Below are 14,436 nucleotides of genomic sequence, written 5' to 3'. Positions count from 1 at the left end.
AACGGGCAGAGTCAAAAACAAGCGGGGCACAACAGAAAGCAAGAAGGGTAGAGCCGAGAAAAAGAATGGAAGGGGGATCAGCAGATGCACAGAACTAAGAAAAATAGAGAAAAAGCAGTCGAAAGGAAGATAGTGCAGCAGGAAGTGCAGGAGAAGAAGGCAAAACAGGTTTTGAGTGGACATAGAAAAGGGGGCCCAATCTGGAATAAACAGAGTGAGGTACAAAGCATGGAGAGGTGGCAGGTAGAAATTAAAGGGGGGCTTTGGAACATAGCCTGAGACCAAAGGGACAGGGGGCAGGGTGGAGCAGAGCTGTGCAAGAAAGAGGAAGGCCGAACCAAAGAGAAAAGAGGTGGGGCTGAGCTTAACAAGGCAGACATGGAGAGTCAGAGGACGCAAGATAGAGGAAGGGGCCTGAGAGACGCAGGCGGGAAAGGGGTCCAGCAAGACACAAGGCGGAGTCAGATTCCAGTGGCAGAGAGGTGGTTGGAGCTCAGAAAAAACAAAGTCTAGAGATCAGCGAGAAACAGTGGTCACAGAGTTCAGGAAAAAGGTGGACTAGAGCCCAAAAAGACAGATGAAGGTAAACTAAGTATCTATCTCAAGATGAAAGGAGGAGACTCTGAACTAATCAAGTTAGAGTACTGCAAAAGCTCGGATAAGGCAGGCGAGCAAAGACCAACCAGGACACAGGAGTGAATGGAGTTGCCATTAGCTTCATGTGTGTAGGACACATTTTCAGTCCTAGAATTTGATATAATAAATCATTCTCATCAGGTGCCTAGTCTAAAGGAGTACAATCTAGATCCAGATAATTGGCAAATTGTATAAATATCCACATAAGATACATGTACACACAAGTGATCTGAATTCACACAGACATATTGTTCCAGATTAGATCCTCCTGGCATTAGGTTGGACACATCTGCCTTAATCAAATTTGTTAAATGGGTACAAACTAATAGTAACTCTTTCCCAAATTGAACTATATGATAAATGTCAGTCCAGGACTTGAATAAGATGTCTGGATCACGTGAAGTGAGATGGGAATTCTATAGTGGGGTTGAGAGCACAGCGAGACAGAGGCGGCCAAAAAAAAGCAAGACATAGATAGAGCAGCAGCAAAGTAAGACAGCAAGGAGAAGGGGAGCCAGACCAGAGTGAGAGAAAGGGTCCGGAACAGAGCAAGAGAGGGGGCTGGGAGAAACTATGAAGATGCTGAAGCAGAACAAGAGAAGGTGGTAGAGCACTTACTTGGTTGTTTCTGTGATGTTCCCCAGGTGAGTGAACTGCTTTGAGTAAGACATACACATCTGGATGACAATGGAGAAATTGTTAGAGGCCATGGCATGAGTTCCACTTCAGAAAAACACCATTCAACAATAGTTGTTGTATGAGCTTTATTTTGATGGCTCACGTCATAAAAGCTAGAAAAACACAATTTTAAATAAAAGAATATAAAATTAGTCAAGTTATTATTATTCCAAATCGACTATGTAACTCATGACTAGGATCAGTGAGCAGATGTGTTTCTTATCTGTTTTATTGTTTTTTATCTACACTCTGGCATCAGTCGTTCGATTGTAGGAGATATGGGGATATTGATGTAACTGAGCTTTTTTTTTCTCTTCTTATTGTTCTGTGTTGAATGTGCTTTTTGTTGAGGGGAACGTATTGTAATGTTGTTTGTTTTCTTTTTGAAAAACAATAAAAAAAAAATGTAAAACCAATTTGTCAATTTATACAAAAACATGTTACAAGTATATACAACCAATACATTCTAATACCCTGCAGAAACGAGGGGACATCGTGCTGTTCGGCAAGTCAATAGTAGGGCTATCGATAATAAAACATGGTAGAATAAAAATATACATAAATTACATTCTAAAATATATAGGGAGAGGCCCTGGGATGCTTCCTGGTACCATACAGTTTCAGTTGAACCCAATTTGCAGACCCCCGCAGGGAAGCATTGTAGGGAGACTAAAAACAGTAAAGTGCACGTGCAAGGTATTTAAATAAGCCATGGGTTACCATCTTAAGAGCCCTACATCAGTTGCATGTGGACCTCATGCTACTGCAGACAGCCGCGTTCCTGTTTGGATCTTCCTTCTTATGAGCCATGCATGGCTTAAGAACTTGGCCACACTACTGGCAAAGAGCGGTCTGGAGTCTAATCTAAGAATATGCAGTGCAACGCAATGCTCCCGTGTGCCCAGTTGCCGGCAAATCGGTTTTAGCCACTTTGCCATCGTTGTGGAGTATGCCTGACATGCGAACATAAAATGGGCAACACTTTCTACCGGGGGCCTTACAGCATGGACAGTCCTTTGGGGTTGGATTATGTGTATGCCAATTATCTCTAGTTTCACTGACAGGGAGTGTTCCGAACCAGAAATGGATATATAAAGTTCTGTCCCGTGGGACCTGAAATATATCTAACAAGGGCTTCAAGTATCTTTCCTGCTTATGAAGATAAAATTCTGCAGTTAGTCTCCCCAAATTTGATTTGCTAGATTCTTGTTGGTCCACCCATTCCCAGTAAAGACGCTTGAGCTCTTCTTTCCTCAGTGGGTTCTGTTTGTCCCATTAAGCTCAAAGCCCTATGGCTGACATCATTTTCCTAGCGTTAGAAATCAATCCCACTTTGCTACTATGTCTAGCCTGATGATCTCAGAAAGGGCTTCTGCATAAGGCAGAAGCTCTTGGGTTCGCTAATGCGAGCCCAGAAAAGCAGCAGCCGAAGCCTTACTACATCGCCAATAGATCGTCTGCCCCTATCATGCGTAAGGAGAGTGAGGGGAACATATTTGGGCAGCATCACTAGTTCCCTAAGGAATTTATGTTCTGATCTGCAGAGGTTGTGGGTCTTCTCAAATCCCCACAACTCAGCTCCATACAATGCTGTGCTAACTGCCTTTGCTTCGTAGACCTGAAGGGCTGGCGCTACCCGTCTACTGTGCGATGAGCGTTGTTCCTTCCCAAGTGATCCCGCTACCCTTTTATGGCTCATCAACATCTTTGTAAGGTGGTGTCTGAGAGGCGGATACCAGGATAATCAAAGGTACCAACTCTTTCTAAGGGTGTTCCTCTAAGCATGGGGCTGCCTCTATATGACTTATGGGGGTTAAAGGCCATACATGTTGTTTTTGAGGTATTCATTACCAGCCCCCCTGGTATCGCAGAAAAGTTGGAACCTATTCAGAAGTCGCTGTAACCCCATTGGGGTCTTTGACACCAACAGGGTGTCGTCTGCGAACAAGAGGATCGGTACTTTATCCCTCCCCAGGATTGGTGCGTCTGCTCAATCTTCTTGAAGGAAACTAACCACTCCATTCATATAGAGGGAGAATAGGGTGGGAGCCAAAACACAACCCTGTCGAACTCCCCTGAACTATTCAACAATAGTATGATGGGCCCTTAATGAGCTACACTGGAGGTGAAAGATGAGGGAAGAAGAACCAAACTGCGCAAGGTGTATATAATAAATAAGCGGGTTTCTTAACAGGGGGGGGCTACAGCAGGGCTCAAATTCATCTCTGTGCTCACAGGAAAAATTATTGTTTGGGATAAGAGGTGGAAAGGAATGTAAAGCGATGAGCCCCACCTCATGCTGCTGCTTCAGTAACTCCATCAAGTCGGTATACTGTGCTGTCGTTTTTGCTGTAACGTTACTTCCACGGCGCGGAGCAAGGGTAAAATCCTCAGCATTCACAGGGGCCTGAGGCACCTAAAATCAAAAGTGAAAGAAAGGTTAGAAGTGCCCAGAAGCAAAGAAGATCTTACCTAGTAACAGGGTGCAGTTTGTGCATTTCCTCAGTCATCCTAAAACAGATACCTAAAAGGGAATGGGTTTGGAATGCCCCAGTCCTTCAAGATCTGGAGAAAGAAGAGTTACACAGCTCAGAGACTATAGAATCGCTAAGCTAAGCTATGCAATGACAAGTTCAAATTATTGGCTCAACAAGCAGAAGATAAATGCAGAGCTCCCAAATTCGACCAAAACCTAAGCAAGCCCAACTCATTTCAGACAGCATACTGAAAATGAAATTTCCCAAATTATCTTCGACTGGGAAAGCTAATTTTTAAGGGCCTGGAGGGAATTTTTATTGTAGATCCCCTTATGCAAAAATATTTCAGCAGCACACAATAGAATTTGGAACACCCATGGTCAACAACCTGTGGAACATTACTAAATACGCAACCCTCCAGGAACCCAGCAGATCGTTCCTTTGTTGTTGCTCCTTAAACAGTAAATACTTTTATGCTCAACAAATGGTTTGTGACTTAGCTTGTGTTTTTAGGTTTCTTGTTATGCTCATTTTGTATTCCCTCACACTTTTATTCTTCTCTTCATAGTCTGTGAATGCTGGTTTGTCTACATTATGCTGCCTTGGAGTGTAACCCATGTATCACTGCAGCCTTTTATTTATCACTCACACCCAACCTGGAAGATGTGCCCTTCTAGGTGTCTGTTTCTTCAATGCTGATGCACTAGAAAGTACCAGTTTGTAGGCCTTCTGCTCTCTGAGAAAGCTCAGCAAAGGGGTGCACCCAGGCCATGTACATTTTCTAAGCTGGGAAACACGAGTGGTCATCTAACAACTGATAATACTTCATTTTCTGCTCTCCCAATGGCAGTGATTACAGGCAATTCACAGACAACAAACTTTTTATGTTGTGTGTTATTCCTACCCTTCCCTAACAGTGCGGTTGCCAATTGCTGCAACACCAGCAGCCAACTTAGGTAGGTCTCTTCTTGTGTTCCGAATGAGAATTTTCTTATTTGCCAGACATCAATTCTTGGAAGCTGTAACCAGGTTTCTAAAACCAACTGTCTTTCGTGAGATTAAAACTGTGGAGTGGAACAAATGGGAATGCAGGAAAGAGTAATCGGGAAGGGTTAGGATAACCTACCTTAACCTTGCAGTTACTCCCCTTTGGCAAACATCTACATAAGTGTCTTAGCAAATCAACCAAGGCTTACTCGACCATGTATTACAGATAGGCTTCGATTATGGGTGGCCCAGGTAGGATGCAATATTTATCACACAAAATAAAATGGGACATGGTGTTGGTCGGAATTTATCATGTGCAATGATTATCACTCGACGATGGGCAAAGAGTGGACAAGACAGAAAGTAAACCGAATTCAGAGAGCTCGGTTTACTTTCTGTTCATATCATTGTTTGTCATCATCTCTGTTACAGGTGGTAGCAATGGCAGTGCCAGAACTACCAAGGGGCAAATTCAGTGTAAGAAACACCTCAGGTTCAGTGATGTCATTGCAGCAATATCCCTTTAGATATCCTCTTTCTTTGGCATTAGTTTTCACATAACTTTTGCCTGCCCATCAACATAAACTCAGGCAATCTGTTATAGGTTTTCAGGCCATTGTTTACTGTCAGAAAAGGCCTCTTAACATCTACTCGCCCACACAACAGTACTCAATTATGTGTCCCAGTAGGACTTGACACCTTGTCAGACCAATCACATCCATATATTTGGCATGGGTAGATACTCTCACCTTACAGATATCAACAGGTAGCCCACTCTGTGATGCCTCTATCATGGGGTCAAGCCCTTTAGCCTGACGCAGGAACTGCTTGGCCCCTTCCATGTCGTTTTTCTGCTTTGCTCGCAGTGCTGCCTGCATCAGCTGCTTCTTACGGCCTTCAAGGAAATCTAGCTGCTGCTGGGCTGGAAAAAAGTACCAGAGAAAGTGAAGTGGTAGGTAGAGATGACAGAAAAGGTAGCTTAGACAGAGGAAATAGTAGAAATAGAAATATAAGGCAGACTGAGAGGAGATGGAATGAGTGGGGAGCTGGCAGGGGAATAAAAAGTCAAGGGATGAGAAAAAATAGAGAATGAGAAGACAAGGCAGATATAGGATACTGGTAGATAGGAGAAATTGAGCAGGGAAGAAAGATGTTGGTGAGTAGGAAAAGCACTGCTTGATTTGTAAAAGAATAAGTGCCGGTGTCCAAAGATTTGCTCATAAGCCTGGGGTTGGCCCTAATGAATGCCAAGGGTGCGTAGTCTTAACTCCCACTCATGCCTCTTTTATCAACACCAGATATTCACTTCCCCTTTGTCTCACTCTTACTGACTTTTATTTTTAATTCTTGCTTTCTTTGTTTGTCATTGTTTTCCTTTCTCTTCTCTTTTTCTTCCCCTTTTTCTCTTTATTGCTCTGGGTCAAAGTCTGGTGAGGGAAAACATGTGCCGGTCCCTAAAAATAAATGCTGGTGTGCCCCACCTGCAACCACTGGCTCAAATTAAGTACTAGGCAGAAGAAGACAGACTGGGGGCAGGTGGAGGAGAGATGGGAGGGAGGAGGAAGGGAGAAGGCTGGGGAGGAGAGAATGCAGAGAAATGACAGAGTGGAAAGAAAAGGCAGCATTAATAAAGTGAATAAACATGGAGAGGGGAAAGAAGAGACAGGGAGAGAAAAGGAGAAAGTGGGAGACAAAAGGCAGAAAAAGGAGAGAAGAGGCAGGAAAAGAAGAATGATAAGAGAAATTGTATGAGAGGGAAAAAAGAGGCATAAAGTGACGATGCTGAGGGACTGGTGAGGGAGAGGTTAGAGAAGAACATATGGAGCTAGGATTCAGGGAAATTGAGCATGGAATTGGAAAAGGCAAATGGAAGAAGCATGCAGACAGGAAAGAATGGGCAAAAAGAATAGAAAGAAGGAGGTAAGGGGGAATAGACAGGTAAAGGCTGAAAAAACACAGGGCAGTCGCAGTGTATGTAAGGAAAATGGAGGCAGGGATGGGTGAAAGAGAGGGAATGAGAGAGAAGAGGCATGGAGAGTAGAAAGAGAAAAGCAAAGAAGAGGTAAGGAGATAGAGAAGGCAGGTAGAAGCAATATTATAAAGGACGATAGGAGTAGGGAAGTGGAACAGTAGAAGGGCGGACAGAGAGAGAAGTGACAGGGAGAGTTTGAACAAAGGGGAGACATGGAGAGAGTGGGCAGCTTTATCGAGACAGGGCATGGGGAAATTGGTTAAAGAAGGCAGGGAGAGCATGACACAAACATTGAAAGATAACGGCGGAAAAGAGATAAGGAAAAAAATTAGGTGGCAGGAAGAGACAAGACCAGGAGAGGGCAGAGAAGAAGCTGGGTGGGAAGAGGGGACTAAAAAAAGAGAAAGAAAGCATGGATAGGTGTGGGGATGCAAAAAAATATGTGGTAGTCACAGACGAGAGATGGGCAAGGATACACAAGAGAGATTAAGGTGAGGCAGAGAGGCGCACCAAGAAGCATAGAGGCAGGTATACAGACCAGGAAAAGACTCTGGAGAAATAACAGAAGAAAGAGGGCAGCGAGAGAGGCAACTGAGGCAGAAAAATGAGGGAGGACAATGTTGAGAGGAGAGTCTAGTCGGGGGAGACAGGTGCTACGAAAGAAGAAAGAAACAGGAAGAAAGAAGGGCAAAAGGAGGCAGGCAGAAAAGAGAGAACAGCAGAAAAAAAGAGAGGGATAGGAGAGAAATATGTCAGATGATAAAAAGAGGGAGAGGAGATATAGCAAGATAAGAGAGGTGACACAGTGGAAAATAACAGTATGGGAGGAGGAAGAAAAGACACATGAAAAGTGAAGGAAGGAGACAATAATCATGTAGATGGAAGGCAGTGAAAAGAGACAGATCTCCAGCATTATCAGATCCAACCTCACTAGTGATGGGTTGCTCACAGTACTTTTGAGAGTAGAAAGGTGACTGGTGTCTGTTCAGGAACATAATGAGCATTCCAAGCGTGTGGCAGGCCACCAATTTTGTGTGATAAGGAAGATATAGAGGACCAGTACTCACAGGATTGACTATGTAATATTAAGACATACAGAGGAAATAGTGTATACCACTCTCAATATTGGCAGTCATCAACACTCTTAAATAAAATGGAATGGATCTAGACCTTCTAATATTCCATAACGTTCCTACAACATTTGGGATATAGAGATTACTGGCACACCCCTGTTACAATACACATCAGTGACGCTCTATTTTTTGGAATCCGGAGAACACTAGGCCTGCTCTGTGTAGGGGCAACCTTTGATACTGTGATAATCGCATGTAAAACAAGCAAACTCATTTCTCCAAACAACAGCATATTAGCACAGTGGTATGGGAGAGTGCTAGTCTTCATCTACAGTGATTATTCCCATTTCCAGATTCCACACTAGCCTATAGTTGTATCTAGAAGGTTATTGGGGCAGAGAGGTGGTCTTATAATTGTTCCTGGCAGTTTGGGGCAAGTACCTAATTCCTAAAAGAAAGGCCCACTTGATCCCTAGACCTACAGGTGACCCTGAACTTCAGACTAAAAAGTACAGAAGGTGTAAAGTCGCATTAGAAGCTCTAGAAGCACATGCCCTGTAGTTCCCTTCTCTCATCAATGTACTAGAACTGAACACATTTCCTGGTCCACAAAGCATTTCGTAAAGCCCCCCAAGTGTATAAACATCACCTTTATAATGCATTTACATCAATGCCTCTATTGGATTTTCCATTAGCCCTTTTAAATTCCACAGACATAAGTTACTTCCATGCACACTGTCCCTGGTACAGGGACAGAGTGGTATTGATATAGTTATATACAGACAGGGAAAAGGAAACAGCTGGAATGGAAGACGAGGACTCTTTGATTGTGGTACAATAGAAATGGGGCTCACGAGCACTGCAATGCACTGCACTAATATTGGAACCAAAAAACAGTGATGCAAATATACCCTGATGAGCAATCATAGATGTAGGAGAGTAGGATCTGCTTCTTATAGTTACCCCCACTTTTCTGCTGCTGTTTCACTGTTTTCAACTTAGACTGGCTGGGATCCAGCTATCCAGGACCCCAGCCTGGCTGCTTTCTCCTCTAAATTGATTGCATGGACTTTAGGTACACTCCAGATTGGATCCTGAGGTCCCCTTATCAGTCCCTAGTATATGGTATACTATATACCCAGGGCATAGGTACCCCCGAGGCCTCCCAGGGGCAGCAGCATGTATTGTGCCACCCCTGAGATACCATTCAAACTGACTCCACATGCCTGCTACTGCAGCCTGTGTAAGGTGGTGCATGCACCCCTTACTTAGATATAGGTTCACTATATCTATCCTAAATCACTGCACATATAAACCTATCAATCACCCCTATGGCAGGCCTTATCAATTTAGACGGCAGGGTGCTGGGTTTTATGTGAGAGGGTGCCCCTGCATGAGCAGAGCCCCTCTGCAGCCTTCGGAACCTATTTTCCGGGGTGGTTTGTGATGTAGCCAACCATATATATTTAAGTGCATTATAACCTCTAAAAGTCTAAAATGGCTGCTTGGAAACATGTTGTGTTTGGTGTCAAACACATTGGAATCATACCTCCCCGCCAGTAACTGTCGGGGGGTATGATTCCACCCTCCCAAAGGGACATATGCGACACACTGCTTGCTGCCAGCCACAGACACGAGTCTGCTCTCCTGCTGCTGAGCCAAGCACAAGCAGGGGAAGGCTTGACAATCGTTTTTCTGTCACAGGGAGGTGTGACCACCTCCCAGACAGGATTCAGTGTACTGGGGCTAGGTGGGTGCACTCAGAGTGTTTGAAGTCTGCACTGGGGGCACTTTTGGTGTTCCTGAGCATAGTCCAGTTCAAACCGGTTGCAGGAGCCATTGGCTCCTGCTTTGGCGCGAAACTGGACAAAGGACATGGGTGTAACCACCGCTCTGTCCTGACATTTCCCATAGGTGGGTCCCCAGAGTTTGTCCCACCCCTTCCTTGGGTATAAAGTAGGAACTCGGACTACAGGGCCTTACATTTACCTGGACTAAACTCTGCAAACAGAAACCAAGTACTTCGACGATTGCCACTACGCTGGATGACTGCAGAAACTCCCTTGGAGTAAAGGAGTTACTCCTCTGCGAAGCAGGCACCTTTAACGCATCTGACTGGTTTGCATCTCCCGAGCTCCTGAGGACTCCAAAGATTTCTGCAACACAGGAGGTGGGTTCCTGAGCGTCCCTGAGGTCGATCCGCCCTCTCAGCAATTCTGAGACCAGTATTCCTCGTGGGGACCGTGCAACCTGAACCCCTGTGCACTGTGTACTCTTGCAGCAGCATATGTTTTTTTTGCGATCTCTGAGGCTGTGCTTTGGGCTACGTGTATTCCTGACCCTGAGCAGTAATTGCACCGAAGATTTCTGGCCTACACTCCACGAGTGTTCCGTGGTCTGGTATTTTGTGATTCAGCTCGAGGTCCCGTCGCGATCCATGGTCTGTTGGCCTGTGGGTCCCGGAGAAGGTAACTTTGATTTCTCTTGGGCTTTCCTGGTTGTTCAAGACGTGCCCCGACTCCCCATAGCTTGGAGAGTCCCCTGGACCTTGCTGGTCCACACCGAGCTTGCTTTCTTCTGCCCGAGTGGGTTGCATTTGCCAAGGCTTGTTGGTGTTCAATCTAGACACTGACCCCTCATCCTTCAACATCCTTCGTGGGACAGCTCCCCTCCGGACTTTGGTCGTCATCGACGTCTCCAGGTCCCCGTGGCTGCAGAGTCAAGCACCCGTCATCTCACGTGAAGCACCCAACATCAGTGGGCATTAGTATACCGAGCCCCGGGTCACCCTGAAGTGACCCAGACTCTGTTCCCTCTGCTTTCAGGTTCTTCTCACCTCTGCTACAGACTTGGATTCCACTGGACACTTTTCATCTTCCAGGCAGCAGCATTTCTTTGAATCACGCCATTGTAAACGACTAAGGTTTCCGACATCACTTGACACCTATGCACCCGGCTTCCATGGGATAGGTAACACAGGTACTCCGGTACTCAGAAGGGTGCTGGCCTTAGAACCTTCTATGTTCCAAAGGGTTTGCTTGAAGTCCTCTCCTAAGTGTCCTTAATCTTTAATTTTCCAACCGTGACTTTCCCATAGAGTTGTACAGAGCTTGCAACTGTGTTCTCACACTGCACCCATCCTCCGTGGGTCCCCTGTGTCACTACTTTGGGTGGTTCCTTGGGGTCCCAGCAATTCTACGGGCTCTAGGCACTGTGTCTAGTTAAGTTGTGGTTGTTATACCACTTTCTTAGTATATGGTTTGTTGTCCCCCTGGAGCCCACTGTGTATTGTGCTATTTAATGTTGCTATAGTGATTTAATATTGTGTACTTTGTGCTCTAATCTCATAAAGAGGTTAGTAGAGAGTGTTTAGTAATAAATACATGCATTTTATATATCTCTTGTGTGGGTCTCCTTTCATTTGGTTATTCAGGAGGTTCTAATCTGGTAAAACAAGCTGCTTTACATTCCTTCGAGACTTAGCCTGAAGGCTGCTCTCCACAGCTACCACTAGGATAGCCTTCTTTAAAGGTTGTCTTTGACCTAATCATCAATAAGGGTCATTTGGACTGGTGGACGGTCTCCACTTTAATTAGTGGACAGCATATACCTGGCCAACTTCTCACAATAGAGACACAGAGATTGACACAAAGACAGTAACATATTAATACATGGAAAGCTTGACTAGAGTCATGCAGACATGGGCACTGTGGTAGGTAAATATCGACATTTGGAGCTAGGACACACAGACTACTAGGAGGGGATACGCTAGCCATGGTCACATTGAGACATGGAATCAGTGGGACAGGACCAATGAGACAGAAAGACTCCGACAGAAGCACCAGATGAGAACCATATATACACTGACACAAGGAAGCAAAAAGTATAAGTAGGGAAATCTGAAATGAGTGAGCACATCTTACACTACTTATTTCCTAGAATGTTACCTCGACAGTAAGGAAAGACACATGGACCATTGAATACTTTTACTTGTGTTGGGAAGGTTGAAAGAATGCCTCGTGCACCCCCACCCCTCCCCGGGGTTGAGCTCTTGCCCCAGAGAATCTTCTTAGCTTGCAGATAACGCCAACAACCATTAGGTACCCAAAACAGAGCATCATATGCAAGGACTTCTCCAGTCCAACAGTGATCAATATAATCTAGTGTATGGAGTTTAAGGAATGCTCTCCTAACCCCACTATAAATATCGAGCACTGGCCTGTGATCTTCTACAATTTGAAGTTCTTTTTCAAAGGCTGGGTTTCTTCCATTTCTACTGATCCATTACCTTTAGTGGAGACTTTGGGGCTGGGCTTGGCAGAGCCAGGGGGCGTTGTGGCCTCTTGAGCAGATTTGTTGCTAGGAACGTGCGTGGGCCTCACTGCTGGGGCAGGTCTCCCAGGTACAAGATGTCCACCACGCTAATAACAAAGGAAAGAAAGTTAGAGTTCCGAAAAACTGCAGAACTCTTGTTAATAACTGCAGTTACCAGGAAGTGGTGTTCTGGTAACCTAGAACCAAATAAATGAAAGGCAAAGAGGAAAACACGACTTTTCTGAAATAACCGATGCTTAATGTAACCATTTCCTATACATTTACAAACTGTCACAGTCAGGTAGAGGAACGCGGACCTTCAACTTTTCGGACAGCAAATCATTCTTTTAAATGGCCTTGCCTGTGCCGTACATTATGGTACATGCAGTTCACAAAAGTAGTTATAGTCACAGTTCTTAGGTTTTTACCATCAAGTAGTTGAGCTATCAGTTTAGTGTATACAAACAAACAAGCACGCAGCATGCTCTTATCCACTAACATTACTTCAGGTTCTTTATCGAGAGCTGTTGTTCGTTGATGAGCCACTGAGATACATAAGAGTTTGGGGAGATATTTTAACAAAGGAAATTGTTAGCAGCCTATTAAACAACCCCAACAACAGACTGCTTTCTTCTGATGAATGCCAACCACCATGAAACATGTCACAAGGTGTCCTACACTGACAGTTATACTTGACAGCAACAACTTAAGAACTGTAAGTGCAAATACTTTTGTAAACTGCATATACCCCAATACAATAGGAGAACATTAACTTGCCAGCACTGTGCCCACACTCGTTAAAAATCATTTCAACTAACATTTACCTTCTCAGGTAGTAACACAACCAGAAACGCTTCACTGGCCACAACCATGTCAAACGTACTGTTTTAATGCTTGTAGAAGGACCAGCACTTCCTCTGCTTCAGCAACTTATACACATTAACAGGCTGTACTGAACTGTCACGTGCAGTTTAAAACGGGTAATTTGAAAAACTGCAAGTGCTTTCAAACAAAGACTTCAAAACAGCATAATAATCCTTACCACAGATTTCTACAGTTACATGCAGGAGAAACAAGCATTGGAAATGCAATAGGTCTCGCATTAGAAAAGTTGGAGCTATTGGTTTTGTAAATGACAAATATTTTGTTATGTGTTGGTCTTGAAAATAGCAAAATTAATAGCTTTGTCATTTACAATGCCAATACTTTTAACTTTTTCAAATGGGACACCTATAGCATTTGTAATGCAACATGTTTTGTATGTACGTGACTTACATGTATTCATATAACAAATACAAATGGCTTTTAATTTTTTCAAGTAAATAATACTTAAATAAAAGTTCTTGTAATTTATAATAGCAATAGCTTAAACTATTGTAAATAACTTTTGTGAAGAATATGTTCAGTGTATTTTATTGTGACGAAAATGCAAGAACAGGTGAAATATTAATTGATTTTACAAATAACAATGGCTTTTATTTTTTTTTCGAATAATTAAAACTTAAATGAAAGTTATTGTGATTTATAAAGGCACTAGCTTAAAGTAAATCCAAAAAAAACAAGTTTGAGCTATTGACAATGTAAATGACAATGCTTTTTATTTATGATTTAAATGCTAAAACCTAAATAAAAGGCATTTGAATTTGCAAAGCTAATAGCTTAAACTTTTTAAAATGCGAGACCTATTGCATTGCAAATGCTGGTTAATTTAAAGCGTGCCTTGGATTTGCCTGCATTAGCATTCTCCCTAGAAAAAAGTTAACCTTCTAAGACTCGCATCTTATTGCATTAATGTTCAGGACCAACTGCACAGTCTCAGATTATGTGTAAATGGTCAGTTACAACAGATGTACAGTGTGGTGGATGTGCCTGCCAGCTGTTTGTGAATCCTCTTAACCGCGGCCCTATGTTGTTCCCAGCCACTGGTACCCAGCACATGCAGATAAACCGGCCTAAAAGCATTAAACATGCACAGTCACATAAACATATGTGAAGTGAGCCGTGATCAAGGCCATGCAAGACGAAAAAAGTTTGTAAGGTTATGGCTGCCGGTTTTCCATAATAACGTCAAGTCTTTATACATGCGACAACAGGCCGACACAAACATATGCAGATATAGACACACACAGATGCACACACAAAGACGAAAATTCAGACATGCAAACAGTTTCACACACGCACAAATTTACCCAATGAGAGGCATGCAGGCACACAAATATACACACAGAAGCCCTATAGAGAAACAATTTAAAAGATGCCCACACACAAAGAAGATATTCAGACATATACACGAACACAC

General features: G+C 43.6%; 1 protein-coding gene across 2 annotated transcripts in view; it reads right to left on the bottom strand.

The window, feature by feature from the left end:
* CC2D1A (coiled-coil and C2 domain containing 1A) overlaps nucleotides 1-14,436 on the bottom strand; it is a 205,185-nt gene that overhangs the window by 146,884 nt on the left and 43,865 nt on the right. For both annotated transcript variants that reach the window (XM_086963634.1, XM_086963638.1), the window contains exons 13-16: nucleotides 12,112-12,244; nucleotides 5,528-5,700; nucleotides 3,608-3,730; nucleotides 1,255-1,313 (exon numbers count right to left, since the gene is read on the bottom strand). In XM_086963634.1, the coding sequence (XP_086819760.1) occupies nucleotides 1,255-1,313; nucleotides 3,608-3,730; nucleotides 5,528-5,700; nucleotides 12,112-12,244 (488 nt within the window). The remainder of the gene's footprint in view (nucleotides 1-1,254; nucleotides 1,314-3,607; nucleotides 3,731-5,527; nucleotides 5,701-12,111; nucleotides 12,245-14,436) is intronic.

This window comes from Lissotriton vulgaris, chromosome 1_1 (assembly GCF_964263255.1).
Source record: "Lissotriton vulgaris chromosome 1_1, aLisVul1.2, whole genome shotgun sequence".
In the NCBI taxonomy this organism is placed as follows: domain Eukaryota; kingdom Metazoa; phylum Chordata; class Amphibia; order Caudata; family Salamandridae; genus Lissotriton; species Lissotriton vulgaris.
Note: the sequence above shows the minus strand (reverse complement) of the source record. Positions and strands in the feature narration are given on the sequence as shown.